The following is a 15,992-nucleotide window of genomic DNA, read 5'->3' as shown; positions in this document are numbered from 1 at the left end:
AACGATGAGACTCTATTCTATCATCTGCAAAAAAAGTTTATTGATCCCATTTTCCGTTCTTTAGTTATGAGCCGGAGAAAATAGCTTGATTCATCCAAAAACAGCAATTTTTTTCTAGAAGCTGAGATAATTGGCCTTTTGTGAAATTAAACATTTCAAGCACATCACTGACTCTGAAGCTTGCTGCTGGTGGGCATCGGATATTCTGGCTTGCGTTTGTCAATCCTGTCCTGCTGCCTGGGTCTGTCTGGGTGTTGCGTGCTGCTCTGCGTGCCCACCCCCCCCCCCCCGCCCCGCCCCGCCCCGCCCCGCCTCGCCTCAACTGCACACTCCTCCTCCTGTCTGTGGTGGCTCTCTGCTGAGTTTGCTGTGTGCGACATCCAGCTTTTTTACAGCGTTCCGCGTGTGTTTGTCACCGGCAACGATGCTTCCAGTTGAGAATAATAACAACTCCACGGTGTGGATGTGCGGATGTGCTGTCGCAACCGACACGGAGCGGCTCAATTGTGGGAGCAGATTGGCTGCTGCAGGCACAGCTGCAGTAACGTGCTTCAGCATATCGATGCATACGGATGCGATGCGATTTCCGTTTCCATAACGACTTCTTCTTTGTTTTTTCCTTGCCTTTCTGTTATGTGGAGAGCACTGTCGCCACCTAAGGGTTCTGTAAAATAGGTTATAGACCTCCAATAGCTATAATATTTGTACAGGAGAGGCAGAAGGCTTTGATCGACGCCCCACCGTCAAAAAACGCAATTGACGAACATGTCCGTCCTTGGCACTCTACGTTACTATTTGAAATGACGAACATGTCCGTCCTTGGCACTCAATGAGTTAAGGACTGACAGTTTTGTTAGCAGTTGTGTTCAAGAGCAGTCTTGACAATATGAGGCACCAGTAATCTTTTAGTTGCAGTCACCGACTGTATAATATATGGACAACGCGTCCCGCTTCCTAACGTTATCCAGAAATGGAGACAAATATCTCGTTTCAGCGAGATGCCATCTTGCTCGTGTGAAGTCATTTGCGCAGTAGAGTCGGGCTGACCAGCCCTGTGGCCGTGCCACAGTCTGACGAAGGTTTGAGAGTGGCTGTCACAGCTGTCAATCAGCCCTTTTTATATAATCAAATAACTACATTATTTAAAAACAAACTTATTTAAAAAATGAGCACGTGAAAATAGAGTGTGATAAGAAGTACCTAAAATTATCAAAACCATCTTTGGGATCTTTGGCGCAGAGCTGGCTGAGCAGTATAAACTGAATATAGCTGTACACGTATATTATGAGCCACATTTTGTGATAAAAAATTAATTATGCAGTCCGAGCAAAGATGATTTCCTGAATGTTGTGTAGATGCGTGTAGAGGAGCCTGGCAGAGATCTGCACTCTACTGAGATCTGCCCAGACAGCACATGTACGCTGTAGCTGCAGTAGCCTATATATTATACCCTTGAATGTATTAACAGTTCACTTCCTGTCACATGCACACATTACCTTGAGAATGCATCATCCAGCCCATCCTCCGCATCCTGTTGAGACATAAATAATATAAATCAATAGGCGCATAAATTACTGCAAACTATAAGCCTACTTCAGTGTTAGTCCGTGCTCTCATCCCCCTCTGCATCTCTGCTGCGTCAGCTCTTTGCCATATCCAATCCCATTTCAATCGATTGATGACAGGCAAATTCATTAACGAGAAAATATTTTTGATGAAGACTTCTCGTTTCAATTTTCATGTCAGTGCTTCAATCAATATCCATATGTCCATATTCCATGACTTATACAGTATTTGGGAACAGAACAGGCTATCTGTAAAGTCTGGAAACATAGGGGTAAATAATATGTATATTTTGTTCTTGTTGAACTTGCTTTCCCAAAACATAGCTGTTGACCATCTAATAAATGGGATCTAATGAATTTCCTTCAGTTCCATGTTGCACAGGAATGATCTACAATTATATTCCATCCAATCTATAGTAAATGTGGAAGTACTATTGAATCAATAGCAAACAGGGAGCCTTTATACTCAAGCTGCTGAGTTGGACTAGCTGATGAGATCTGCTTTACTCAATGCATGATTCCATCAGTGAAGATATTAACAAAGAGCAGAGATGAAGCCGACTGTGTGCGATCAGGCTGTGGAAACAGCACTCTAAAGGATTTGGTGTCACCTAGTGTTGAGCATCTGCAAGTGAACAAAAACAGTGGAGACTAATATGCCTAATGGAACACAAACTTAATTATTGGTGTAATTTTAAAGCAAGCACTTTTTTTTTTATCTCAACAAAGCTCTGACTTGTAGCAAAACAACACCAATCAGCTTCGACTGCGCAATGAAATACCCCAAAATAATAGTTAATTTTATTATGTGGTGTCATCTCTTGTGCTGGTCAGCATCTTTATAAAAACTAAAGTGTGAATGAATCCTTTTATGCTCCCTTGGTGCTATTTTGTGTTCGTTTTGTTTAACTTTAGTTTGATCTATTGCCTCGGGGGAAACTTTCAATTGAACATTACTTTAAAACTTTCCAAAATGCTTTGGAGGACAAATGTAAGTGATCTGTCATGATGACATAGAGTACCACAGGAATGAGTCCGGAGTTACACTTCAAAGGTCATAAAAGTGGTCCTCATTTGTGAAGATTATGTTGCTGAACACAAACTTTGCTGTTTCATAAACTTTTGTTGACCACAGACCTTATTTCATGCATTAACCGCAACCCCCATACAAAAATCCTTTGCCTTTAACACCTATGAACCAGTGCAGGGACTGGGTAAGCCTACAAAAAGACATCATTCCTGCGGTACTCTAGAATGTTGGTGGTGTTGTGTTGAATACTTGTTAACACATTGTTCCAGGCAATGAGATTCAGATGACAACGAAAATGCCCTGAAATGCTGATATGAAGCTAGTTTTTCTATCACTATCCAGTCAATGCATGTCAGTAGATGCTGATCCCAGTAATACAGGTAAGCTCTTCACTCTTCCAATACAGGTTGTTGTGCAAGGAGGCAAATCATGGTGAGACAACACACATCAATAATTGCCATGTATCACGCCTTACCGGTCACCTGACCATAAAACCTACATGAAGACAAAGACAAGAACATTCATTTGAAGTGTTACTAATACCGCTTTCAAACCAGGGTCAGACCTGGGTTCATTGACCCATGTCCAACCCTTCTTTTGTCAATTCACACCAAGTCAGTCAACACGGGTTCATCTTTGGTCATGACAATTCAGACAGGACCTGATGGGTCCCAACGCGGGAGAGATGCATAACAATTAGCATAGCATATTGATATTAGCATAACATATTAGCACAACAAATAGCAACCCAGGTGGTGTCATTCACACTGAAATAAACCCTTGACCGCCCTTGGTCCGACCCAAGTCGAGTTGGGCAATGCAGGGTTAACCCTTTCATACCCGAAAAATCAACCTGGGAATAACCCTGGTTGGACCTTTGGAATGAAAGACCAATCGGCAACTTGGAGACAGAGGATGTGACCTACCCAGGAGTCATCTTTGATTGGTCGCCTCCGAGTGGGGTCACTACGGGGTGAGGGCGAGCTGAGCGAGGAGGAGAAGAGGGGCCTCCGGAGCTTCTCCCCCATCCCAATGGGCTTGTGTAACTCGGGATCTGAAAGAGATGGCCGGTGAGGGTGAGTGGGTGAGAGGGAAAGTCAGACATGAAGAAGAGGACAAGTGAAGTCCAGACAAATGGACACACGGGCAGGACGGGTGAGTGTGTGAGGGAGACAAACAGAGGAGAGGGGGCATAGTCTCTCGTCATCTCTCCATCCACTCTGCTTGTCGGCAAGACAGAAGTGAGACGTTCACAGCTTTCTCTGGCGCAGACAGAAATTAAAATCATCCGCTGCAAAACATTCACGTTTCAGTCTAGGCCGACTTACTCCCGAGATCCTCCAGGCTTACATATCAGATCTCTCCCTGCCCTCAGGCCACTCCCACAGGGAGGAGAGCACAGTTTAATTGAAAGGAGCTGCTGGGTTTTAGCTAATGACAAACTGAAGCTCAGTCAAGGGTTGATTAAGTCTCAGAATCTGCAGAACCTTTGACCCCCCGAGGAACGAAACACTTTTTGACACTAAAATGTAAAGTTAATATAATCCACCTGCTGCTTTGCATGGCTAATGAGTTGTATATAATTAGGTGATTTGGGCTCATTGTGAAAGGAGAGAATGATCAGTTCAATGGTCAGATCAATGGTCAGTTGAATGTGTGTGAAAGAGGGTGTCGACATACATACACACCCATCTACACACACAACCACCACTGAAAAGGCACGATGCATTTAAGAATCAGAATCAGAATCAGAATTCTGATTCTGAAAAGGCACGATGCATTTATCTCATCAGGTAGAAGATCTTGGGGCTGGGAGGATTATAGAGTTAGAAGCTGGATTAAAAAAATACCTGGATGACTAATTCAATGTTACCTCCAAAACTTAATTAACATACCTTAAACTAATTAAACCTCTTAATAAAAAGTATAGATATCATTAACTTTTCTAAAGTAATGTCCCTTATGGTGTAACAAAGTTTAGTTCTTTGCTATGGCAGCCAGCTGGCAGCTGAAAGGCCTTTGGCTGGGAGGACCAACTGAAGATGGCTGCCACTGTATTCCAATATAGGCTTTGTCATTTAAATAGTTGCAGAAAAACCATGTTCATGTCCATCGGTCCACATCCATAAGCCTTTGCTCCTGGTAATCCAACAACATTTCTCTGCAAATCCATATAATCTAATTACTGTCTTTTCTCAGTGCCAGCAACATATTACAGCTGCCAATTTACAAATAATCAGATCACCGCAATCTTGTAAATCAGGTGCAATCTGTTTCTGCCCGGCCCCGTATACTCCGAATGCTTCATCTTAGCGACCCATGTCGCAGACTGATAAAACCTCAATATTTCCAAGCATATCATAATTACAGCTCAAACCTATTTTGTAACAACAAAAGCTTTTATGAAGGTACTATGACATATTAAATGACCTCAGGAATTCTAGAGTTCATTTAATTGTGTGCACTGCCATTCCGTATCTTGACAAACATGCTTAACCCATTGATACCTGATGCAGCATTTGCGTGTATATCCCTCATTTGTGTGCGTATCCCTTTAAGACCGCGAACCGTCTTAAAGGGATACACACACAAATGCGGCATCAGGTATCAATGGGTTAAGTATTCTCAGTTGGCACCACCTGCTGAAGCACACTGAGCGTTTGCCGTCTCCGTCTGCCCGTTGCTCGCCACGCAGGAGCAGCAGGTCCTGGTCTTCTTGCTTTTGTCTAGGAACAGAGAAAAGACAAGAGTTCTGATCAGTGACCCCGAAAGCCCACAAGGGCACATCTGTATATTATGAAACGTTTCAAGATACGATCGGTTGAGCATTTTGTACTTTTAAAACCGATTGCGTGACTTCCCCAGGAAACCTTTTACACTTAACTGTGTGGGTGTCACCTTCCCATGGCTGGATAAACTCACCCTGCTGAGCAATCTCCCACAGATCCAGGGCCACTTTAAAAGCCTGGGCGACGGTTAGTGTCACAGCCTGAGCCTGCGGATGAGAGGAAAAAGAAAAGAAGGATGACACGGTCATGGACTAGTGAAACCCAAACAGCTGCAGTGTCAAATATGAAAGATGATCTTCGTTTGGTGGTGAAGGTGGTTTTGTTTTGATCTGTTTTTTTCCCCCTCATCCTCAGTCTTTAGAGGTGATCGATCATCAGTAGATGCCTGGATCAGAAAGTGTTACTGTTTTATCATTTTAATTATCAGTTTATCAAAATGTAAACATTACATAGAACATTACATAGCTGTAAGATGACCTTTTTGGAACTGCCACAAGATGGAGCCACTCACCAGCTACACATCAATGCTACGGTCTGCACAGTGTCATAGGGATGGAAGCCCTCAACTTCAACTTTGATTCAGTGTAATCATTCCCAAAGCAATCTGACCTCACAACCTGTTCAGCACTAATGTAGATCTGATATAACAGACGACTAAATAGAGTCACAACAAATTTGCAAACAGAATGCAGTCTAGGATGTCTGCTCACACTTACAATCTTCTTCTTTTGGCAGAGAAATGCATGGCACTCCAAAGTTTCGTTGAACGGACTTTGAGAAACATAGGCAAAGACCTTATCCTGAGTTTTATCTGCTGTGCAGTAGGAGATTCTGGAGGAGAAAGAGAAAGAGAGGAGAGAAGAAACAAAACCCATTACTCCAACGTACCAAAACAATCAATCAACCCCCCCTTACATTGCTGCATTTACAACGCTAGATGAGCCATTGCATTGGATAGGAACCAATTTAGGATTAGAAAATGTTGAACAAAACTTTATTTAAAAAAAGAAAGCATGACATTAACACATAGTACAAGAGTCAGATTCACACTTATATTGGCAGCAGCATTGAGTCTGCTGCATTTCTGAGCCCTCCTCATACATCAAGGTAAGATATGAAGACGGATATTTATTATGCTGCTAACTTTGCCGCTGTGCCCAACCTGATGCATATGCATAAGCAAAGCACTCACAGCATGATGATAGCGCCGGCTCACCGTGGCTGTGAATATAAATATTGTCCTGATTAATTGTCACAGCTGGGCGGTACAGGTGGGACAGGACAGAAATAAGCAGCAGAGAAAAGCCATGTGATGCTGCTGCAGGCTTCAGGCTGCGACAGAGCTCTTATTTCCACACAAAGCACATGCATGTTGTGCACAGATTGAAGGTCATTATAACATCGCCTTGTGGATTCCTCTTGGTGACTAAACTGCACACCTCCTGTCAACAACTGCAACTCATTTTAGTCCATTTTACTCTTGTAATGGACAAGCCCGTCTTTTATTGTCACACGAACACCACAACACATGCATGCGGCCACAACACACTCATGCTGACGGTGGCCGGTGAAAAGTGTCCTCTGCATTTAACCCATCCAGGCATGTCCTTTCCTCCGGGGGGCAGGCCAGGAGCAGTGGTCGCTTTCTCGTACAGCGCCCGGGGACCAACTTCGGATGTTGTCGTCACTGGTCGGATGACGATGACGATCTGATCTTCTGCATGTTTTTAGTGGGGGGGGTTATATACGGAGGAACCCCCTGGGGAAGCACGGGGAGAACATGCAAACTCCACACAGAGAGAAAGGCCCTTACGACGAGATACCCCACCTGGGCAGTAGGCACTGAAGATATGGGGGGGAACACAACCACAGTGCCCACAGTGTCCCAGGCGAGAATCGAACTCAGGACCTTCTGACTGTGAGGCGACAGCGCTACCGACTGCGCCACCGTGCCCCCTCCTAGCTGCCTCCTTTTCATGACAGAAGTCTATGGAACGAGTGGATTTGAAATGCTCACTTTAGTTTTGTTACAATCAAGGAGGAGTCATACAGAATCTGTCAGTTGGTAATAATGCATAGTTTTCTGTTACATTGGTCAGAGAACAAAGTTTAGAAGGTTGCCATACATTTGGTTGCATTCATTACCGTTTCAAGATTGCTTGCAACAATGGTGTTTTTATTGTTAGCAGCGTCTTGAAACGTGTGCCAACATAATAGAATTATGTTCGTCTAACTGGGCAACTGTGTAATCACTGTAACAGCTGAATGAATTACTTTATTATTGATAGCAGAATTCATTATTTTGCAGAGTATGCTGTGATGCTCTTTGAGTGAACTCTCCTCTTCCATTTACTCTGGTGTTAGTTCTGTTATCTCGACGTCAGGCTGCTGCCTGGCTGTGTCTGAGATGTCAGTGTGTGTAACCACTTCCTCTCACACATGGAGTAGATGGAGTTGAGAGAGGCACTTATGTGTTTCCACGGAAAAGGCCTACCCTTTAGATGAACTCTGATCGAACCCAAAATACCATGTCAGTTAATAGAAAGTATTGCTTCTGCAGGGGGGATGGGATGTTTATTCCTATGTATTGCGAAATTGCGTTACTCGAGTTTGAGCGCGCCAATTCTTTGCTCAAGTTGAAAAATTTCAACTCGAGCAAATGGCGGCTGATATCTCCAATATCACCTCGTTTACGTCGCGTCATTCGCGCCGCCCGGGAACGAAACGCCATCTGCTCACATGTTTGCACTTGTATGTTGTAATCTCTCACCGTGCGTATTTGCGAAATCGTGCTCGATTTGAAAGCACTGTAACACAGCGCATGATGGATCAAATTGTTTCCTTGAAAATGGATGAAAATCAGGTCAACATTTTTTGTTTTGAGAGTGTTGGGAAGTGAAATAGCAGGAAACCAGGTCTAGAAACACTTCCTTTCCTAACATATTGCAACTTCTCATCAACCAAAGAATAAATTCCTGCATGTTATCTATATTCTGTTGATGGATCTGGATTTGCACTGTCAGTGGGAAATGGAAAGTCTTGGAGAGAGAAAAAAGAACTCCACACCTATATTGCACTTGAGACCTCATTCCCAAAAGCCAGCCCCACTGAATCTCTGCTGGATCTAATATCTGGCTTTCAAGAAATCCAATTTTCTGCAAATCACTGGCAGCCATGGCCTGTGGTGCTCAATGGCTACAGTGTATCTGAAACCAATCTAGACTAAGCCCACCAAGCCATGTGCTCTCCCACGACAGCCAGCATGCACCCGCTGAACCCACAAATGATGGATTTGTTATTGTCATATTTGATGAAGCTTATTAGAAGCAGTATTGATCCGAGTCAGCCTTTATGCACAGTGTCTCTGTATTAAGCTTGCTTCCTACACTGACACCGTGCGTCATGTGTGTAGCTTAAAATAGGTCAGTGTCCCGGGGTTTGTAAATGAGCCGCAGTGAGTGTTGCACCTGACCTTTTTCCTCACATTATTTTAAGCAGCTCGAGGAGATCTTCTTCTTCCGTGGTGTTTTTTTGGCAGTTGGCATCCTTTATGTGGCATTACCGCCTCCTCCTGGATTTATCCATCCACTGTTTCCCTACATTCTGGACGATCCTTCCTCTCTCCTCTTCTTCCCGCGCCCTTCAGCTCAAGGAGATGGAGCTCTTCATTAGGCTCACAGCATAGGACACTTTTTAATTTATTCAGGGAAACTGTTTACTTTTGGTATAACTCGGTCTCTTTGATTCCCTTCAAGCAACGTCTTTGGCGGCTCTTCCATTAGGTCTAAGTTGTTATGTTTCTCTGAACAGAAACACATCAAAGCAGCCCATCTCGGTTGCAGGTGCTAACGGTTCTCCGATGCAGATCATCATCAGAGAGGGAGACGCGGAATTGCTAATACTGAATTATCTATGGGTCTCTAGAGGGACCGTCGAGTGCATCCGTGTATAATAATGTATGCCACCGCCAACTGTAACTTATAAACTGCACCAAAGGGAGCGACAGAGAAGGCAGCCATTCATTTGGTGCCCCAACTTCAAAAGGGGCCGTTGAAAATGAGTCATTTGTTCGAGCAAACAACAAGCATGAAATAAGCGGCCCTCACATCATGGCTCGCTTACAGCAGTGAGGCATGACCCACAGCTCACATCATGGCTCGCTTACAGCAGTGAGGCATGACCCACACCTCACATCATGGCTCGCTTACAGCAGTGAGGCATGACCCACACCTCACAGCATGGCTCGCTTACAGCAGTGAGGCATGACCCACACCTCACAGCATGGCTCGCTTACAGCAGTGAGGCATGACCCACACCTCACATCATGGCTCGCTTACAGCAGTGAGGCATGACCCACACCTCACATCATGGCTCGCTTACAGCAGTGAGGCATGACCCACACCTCACATCATGGCTCGCTTACAGCAGTGAGGCATGACCCACACCTCACATCATGGCTCGCTTACAGCAGTGAGGCATGGCCCACATAGCAAAGCCCAGGACACACAGCTCCATGTTTTCCCCTCTCCGCCGCACTCTGCTCTAACTTATTGTTTATATTTGGAACTTAATTGCAGAAAAATGAGCAGAGGAAAAGTTGCAAGGGATGGCCTATTTACGCAAGTGTGATGTAACCAAGCTAATTGCTCAATACGAAGCACTAGTTAACATCTATTTATTATTGACGGTGCAGGGGGTACCTCATTACAAAAGTAACATATTACATGTAATATATTACTTTTAGCAGTAACTCAGTAATATAACTTATTACCAATAGGATTTCAGTAATATTATACCAGTTACTTTGTCAAGTAACACAAGTTACAAATTGAGTTAAAAAAAAATTCCCATCAAAGCACATATTTAAATAAAGATACAATCGTTTCCTAATCAAATTGTGTGTTCTTATGCAAATAACCACTATACATGACAATAAAGGAAAAATATAACATTTAGAATCTTGGACGGTTTACACTGACTTCAAGACGGTTGAGATTATATTTCGGGATGATTCGACGGGGCAGTGATGTCATTCTGCTACTGCTGTTTACCGTGCAAGTAATGCAAAAGTAGTGTAATAAGTAACAGGTTACTCTACACAGACAGTAATATTGTAAAGTAACATATTACTTTCAAATGACAGTAACTAGTAATATGTAGTATATTACATTTTGAAAGTACCTTTCCCAACACTGATTATTGAGATGCAATTAAGTAATATTAGTAGTAAAGCAGTGAAAGTAACAGAATATTCTCATGCTGCTTAGATTTTGTGATTCGCTGCCCCAGTACATTAGGGTCCCACCCTCAGCCTGATCTCCAGGATTTAAACAAAATGTACATAGTAACAGTTGCGCTCAGGAGCTGGTGGAGACTGTAGCCTGGAGACTGTAGCCTGAAAGACTGCAAACACAGACAGGGGCTGGAACTCTTGGCCTACAGGAGAAGTTGAGGTTGTGACCAGGCTCCAGGCTCCAGGAAAGCTCTTGTTCCAGTTCTTACCCTTGATGAATTTCAGAAATACCTTTCCACAGTAAAGGGTGTTCTGTTTCCAGAATAGCTTGTCATAGTTGGCACAACAATCAGCTGTGGGCATGACCAAAACGAGCAAATAGGTCAATGCACATAGTGCAAGTCTATTTGGTTATCTGCAATTACGCACATCAACAAGTGACTCTAATTTTAACATTTTAAAATGTAGGATATACATTTTCTAGGATATGATATCATTTTGACAGTGTGCAAAAATTGTGTTCATCTACCTATATGATCTATAGCAAAGGTATCTTAAAGTCATGGGCCATGGCATTGAAATCATAAAAGACTATATACGTACAATGGCCTATTGAACATTCATTCATGCCATTAATGTGAATTTATAATGCTGTGCAATATGGGTCGCCACAGAAACACGGGTCATTATAATATGGCACCCATGTGAAGAAAGTGACATCTCATTCCACTGAATCCACTTTGAGATTATTTTTGGCAAGGACTCACACGCTTGTTACAAAGTGTGCATACATTACTATGCACTCCAGAGGACAGTGACAGAGCCATTTGCTCTGCCAGTCATGCCTGGATGGCTGCCTTTGCTCCTGTGGTGTGTGTGTGTGTGTGTGTGTGTGTGTGTGTGCGTGCGTGCGTGCGTGCGTGCGTGCGTGTGTGTTTGCGTGCGTGCGCGTGCATGTGTGATGACTTATAGTCTGGTGAGCATTATCCAAAGTCGATTTAGAACTAGAAAACCCTCACATGTATAGTTGTCACTGTCATTCTAAAAGTAGCCTGTTTAAAAAGATGTTCAAGACTCCAACTTGATAGCCAGTGACCCAAATTGAGAAAACAAACACTTCACATTAAAAAAAACAAAAAAAAAACAATAATAATCACTGACTGGTAAATGACATCATCTCTCACTGGGTTCTCACTAAGCTTGAACAACAGAAGCCGAGCTGTCATCCTGCATCATATCTCCACCGAGGGGCTCTGTGGAGCGCGTCCCTTTCATCTCCTCACTGTGTGGAGCAGCAATGGTGTTGGATGAGGGAGGCAGCCAAACGTCAGTGGAGATATTGAAATATTTATATTATAGAAAGTGAATACAACAGCTCTACAGTATGCCACTATACCGAGGTAAGATGCACAAAGACAACAAATATTTTCCTCGCTGAAATGCTTTTTCTCCACAACATGGATAAAATGTAATAATAATAAAATAATAATAAAAGAAAAGGGTAAAAAAAACACTTTGCTCTTTTTGCAGTAAATATAAGAAACAAAACAGCACTGGCATTTACAGTATCACAGTGAGAACTTGTCTTTAGGGGTCGTACATATCTCACAAACTTCATGTTATGTCTGCAAAATGTGCATCGTTGTGTCTGATCTTCAGTGAGCTCCACAGGTCTCAGTGAGTCACACAGTTTATTCATTAGCCCCGCCCCCTACCTTTCTGACCAGAGTGTTTTGGTGATTAATATGCTGCTCAGTCACTCTTGGTGTCCTTCAGAATATGAATGTGTTACAGCAGACAGTCCAGATGGTGCCTGAACACCCTCACAATGTTCTGCTCATCAGGGGATTGTCTCCCATTTATATGTGCTTTTCATTATTTAGGAAGACAAATACATCAAGGACGTAGGCATACTGCAAGAAAATGGCTGCTACATGCGTCAATAGCATTGAACTAATATGAACTACATTTCAACACGCGGCCTTGGACATGGTTTATGCTGTGCATATTGTACAGTGCATGCTTCTCAGCACCGTGAATACTGGGAATTACACCAGCCGCTCCTCAACAGTGGTGGACAAAGTACACGCCTCCATTACATGAGTCAAAGTATAGATACTCCTAGTCAAATAATTACTCCAATAAAAGTTTACTTGAGTTAAAGTACTGGAGCTTTTAAAAAAAATACTTCAAAGTACATTTTCTTTTTAATGTCGACGCATGGTTTATATTATTATTGCCATAATGCATTTCGGAACCTAATGACTCTGAAACAACCTACTGACTGAGTGCACCGACTTGCTTGTAGAACTGTAGAAAAAAGAATAGAAAGCTTGTAGAATTCTACAAATCCTAGTCTGTCAGTCTGTCTTGGTGGAATAATGACAAATATAATAAATATAGGTAAAGATAAATAATATAAAGATAAATATCAGTTTACTGCCATACAGCGGTAAAGAAACCAGAAAATATTCACATTTAAGAAGCTGGAATCATAGAATTTAGACCTTTTCTCTTAAAATTGTACTCAAAACGATTAATCGTTTATCAAAATAGTTGTCGATTAATTTTCTGTCGATCGACTAATCGATGAATCGACTAATCGATGAATCGTGGCAGCTCTAAAGAGTGGTGCTGCAAAGTGAAGCAATCAAGAAGTTCAAGGCTGTCTTTTCACTGCTGAGTCTCACATTAAATTGTTTGGAAGTAGAATTGGTTTGACTTTGAACACTGAACAATTCCCCCATAGTTTCAGTTGCATTGCATCACACCGTGTGTGTGCGGGGGCGCACGCGTGCGTCCGTGCGAATGAGTGAGTGAGACAGACACAGAGAGAGAGAGAGAGAGAGAGAGAGAGAGAGAGAGAGAAAGAGAGAGAGAGAGAGAGAGAGAGAGAGAGAGAGAGAGAGACAGAGAGAGAGAGAGAGAGAGAGAGAGAGAGAGACAGAGAGAGAGAGAGAAAGAGAGAGAGAGAGAGAGAGAGAGAGAGAGAGTGACAGAGAGAGAGAGAGAGAGAGAGAGAGAGAGAGACAGAGAGAGACAGAGAGAGAGAGAGAGAGTGTCGGTGGGGTCACAGGAACTGTCTTTCTAATGTGATGCACAATGCCTACCTACCGTATTCATTTTTCTATCCCACACAAAGCTGAGAGAAACTAACTGGGTTTCCATCCAAATGTATCGCATAATTCAAGCGAATTTTGTGAAAATCCGCAAAATAAAATGCGAATTTATGCATGTTTCCATTCAGTTTTGTTTAGCGAGTTTTGGGAGTCGGCAGGTTGAGTCGGTGGCGCTTCTCGTCAGGAGGAGGCGTAACGTGCCTGTGTGCCTGTAAGAGATCTCTATCAGCGGAGACCTGCTTTGATTGAGTCATCACCCGGTGACGGTGATGATCACCATCCTCATCGTCGTAAAGTCGCCTTCAAAGCATGATGTTAGATTATAACGAACTAGTTGTGTGGCTTAGCCTTCCCAAATGTTGAGGGTCGTTTTTTAGAATTTAATACATAGAATTGGGAACGTTACATTCAATTTCATTCAGACTGCCTGGCGCTAATCGCCACCATTTCCCCCTGGAGTAGCATAAAGCGGAAGGGAAGTCACATCTGGTACGTCATCGTTAATTCGCAAAATCTGTTTCCATTGCAAAAGTTCGCATCTTCCTACTGTCGATACGCTGATAAATCCACCCCCTCCAAGCGTAAAAACATTTATGCGATATTTCGACCTTTATTTGAATTTCTGGTGTTTCCATTCAAGTTTATATTCGCATTTTGGGTAAATGCGAATATCCAGAGGTGGATGGAAACCCAGTTACTGACTGGGTTCACGTTAGAGTGAATGAAGGCTAAAATATACATATATACATATACATATCCGAATCCTTTTATTGCCACAATATGCGAGATTACATACAAGGAAGGAATTGGTCTTAGCGTAGCGCTCATATCAATATTCAGAACTCAAAGGAAAATGCATTTTATTTCACTCGCTGTCTGAAGACAAAAGTGAAGGGAAAACGCCCCGAGAACAAGCAGGGACTGAAGACAGTTGCAGTGGAGGCCTGTCAGAGCATCACCAGGGATGAAACCCAGCGTCTGGTGATGTCTATGGGTGGGTGCCAGACTTCAGACTGTCATTTACTGCAAAGCATTTGCAACCAAGTATTAAAAGTGACAATTTGATTTATGATTATGTTAGTTTGTCCAATTACTTTTGGTCCCTTAAGATTCCTACAGCGCGCTCACCCGATTCGGATGTATATACCCTCCAATTAAAAGCTGGAAGTCTGCAGCTGAAGCACATCTTCATTGTTTCATTTCAAGTCCATTGTGGTGGCGCACAGAGCCAAAATGATGAAGATTGTGGTCCAATGTCCAAATATATATTATGGACCTAACAGAGAAGAGGACAATTTACATAACTGCACCCATGGCACATCATCTCTCCATCCAGAGTCTCCATCCTAGAAATCGAGCGGGCGCAGCCGCATCAGCGTATGATATGATATACCCCATATGGTGCAGTATGTAACAGCATTAGCCAAAACTGCCAGCATGAGTTTCAAAGTGGGCAATTAGTTGCGGGTATTCCTGTGATCAAGAGCTCTGGTTACATTGATATGAATAGAAAAGGGAGATTTATTTCTAGACAGAAGAGAGGTGGAGAGGGGTGAGGGAGGAGAGGAGGGGAAGATGAGAGGCGGGGGGAGATCAAAGACAAGGATGACTCCCCCGGCCCGTGGTCTGCTCCAGCTGATAAGGTGGATCAGAAGGGAAATATATACCCCCCACCCCCACACACACACACATACATGGTCCTATGTCTCCTTTGTCCAACCACATCCACCCCCCCACACACACACACACCCTTCTCTATCACAGTCAATTCTGTAATCACAGGCCAGCCATGTGATGTTTAGACTGTAATCCCTCAATGAAAGCAGGTCCAATCTATACAAGATCCTATCCCGAGGAGGAAGCCTGCCAATATTGCAGTTCACACACTGTTCACCGAGACGTTAAGTCCTAGAGGGAAATCTAGCATGATGCTGAAAATGGTTAGCTCTCTTTGACATAAAGCAACTCTAACAGACAGACCCAGCTAACCCAACCCCCCATTATCGGTTTCCAAGTGAATTGATCAAACGCGAGAGTCAGAGCAGCTAAGACCAGAGAACTGCTTACGGTAGTTTGATCATGCAAAGGAGTGCATGCAATGGACAGAGGAGGAAGTGACCTAGATAGAAGATACTGTGTGTTTAGTACTGTAGTGGGAAAACTGCAGCTTTCTATAAAACAAAGCAACTTCTTTTTTCATGACAAAACATTTGAACAGTAATAATTGGAATCATTAAGCAGCACATGTCATAAACG

At 43.1% G+C, this 15,992-nt stretch overlaps 1 protein-coding gene across 1 annotated transcript in view; it reads right to left on the bottom strand.

The window, feature by feature from the left end:
• Positions 1 to 15,992, bottom strand: part of LOC310781908 (low density lipoprotein receptor adapter protein 1) — a gene marked incomplete at both ends in the record, with an annotated part of 65,458 nt that overhangs the window by 7,608 nt on the left and 41,858 nt on the right. Inside the window, 5 exons of the mRNA XM_083642549.1 lie at positions 1,497 to 1,531; positions 3,522 to 3,649; positions 5,235 to 5,321; positions 5,518 to 5,590; positions 6,101 to 6,215. Of these exons, the coding sequence (XP_083498675.1) occupies positions 1,497 to 1,531; positions 3,522 to 3,649; positions 5,235 to 5,321; positions 5,518 to 5,590; positions 6,101 to 6,215 (438 nt within the window). The remainder of the gene's footprint in view (positions 1 to 1,496; positions 1,532 to 3,521; positions 3,650 to 5,234; positions 5,322 to 5,517; positions 5,591 to 6,100; positions 6,216 to 15,992) is intronic.

This window comes from Poromitra crassiceps (genome assembly GCF_964638095.1).
Source record: "Poromitra crassiceps genome assembly, chromosome: 9".
Lineage (NCBI taxonomy): Eukaryota > Metazoa > Chordata > Actinopteri > Beryciformes > Melamphaidae > Poromitra > Poromitra crassiceps.
This window is presented reverse-complemented; position numbering and strand designations above follow the sequence as displayed.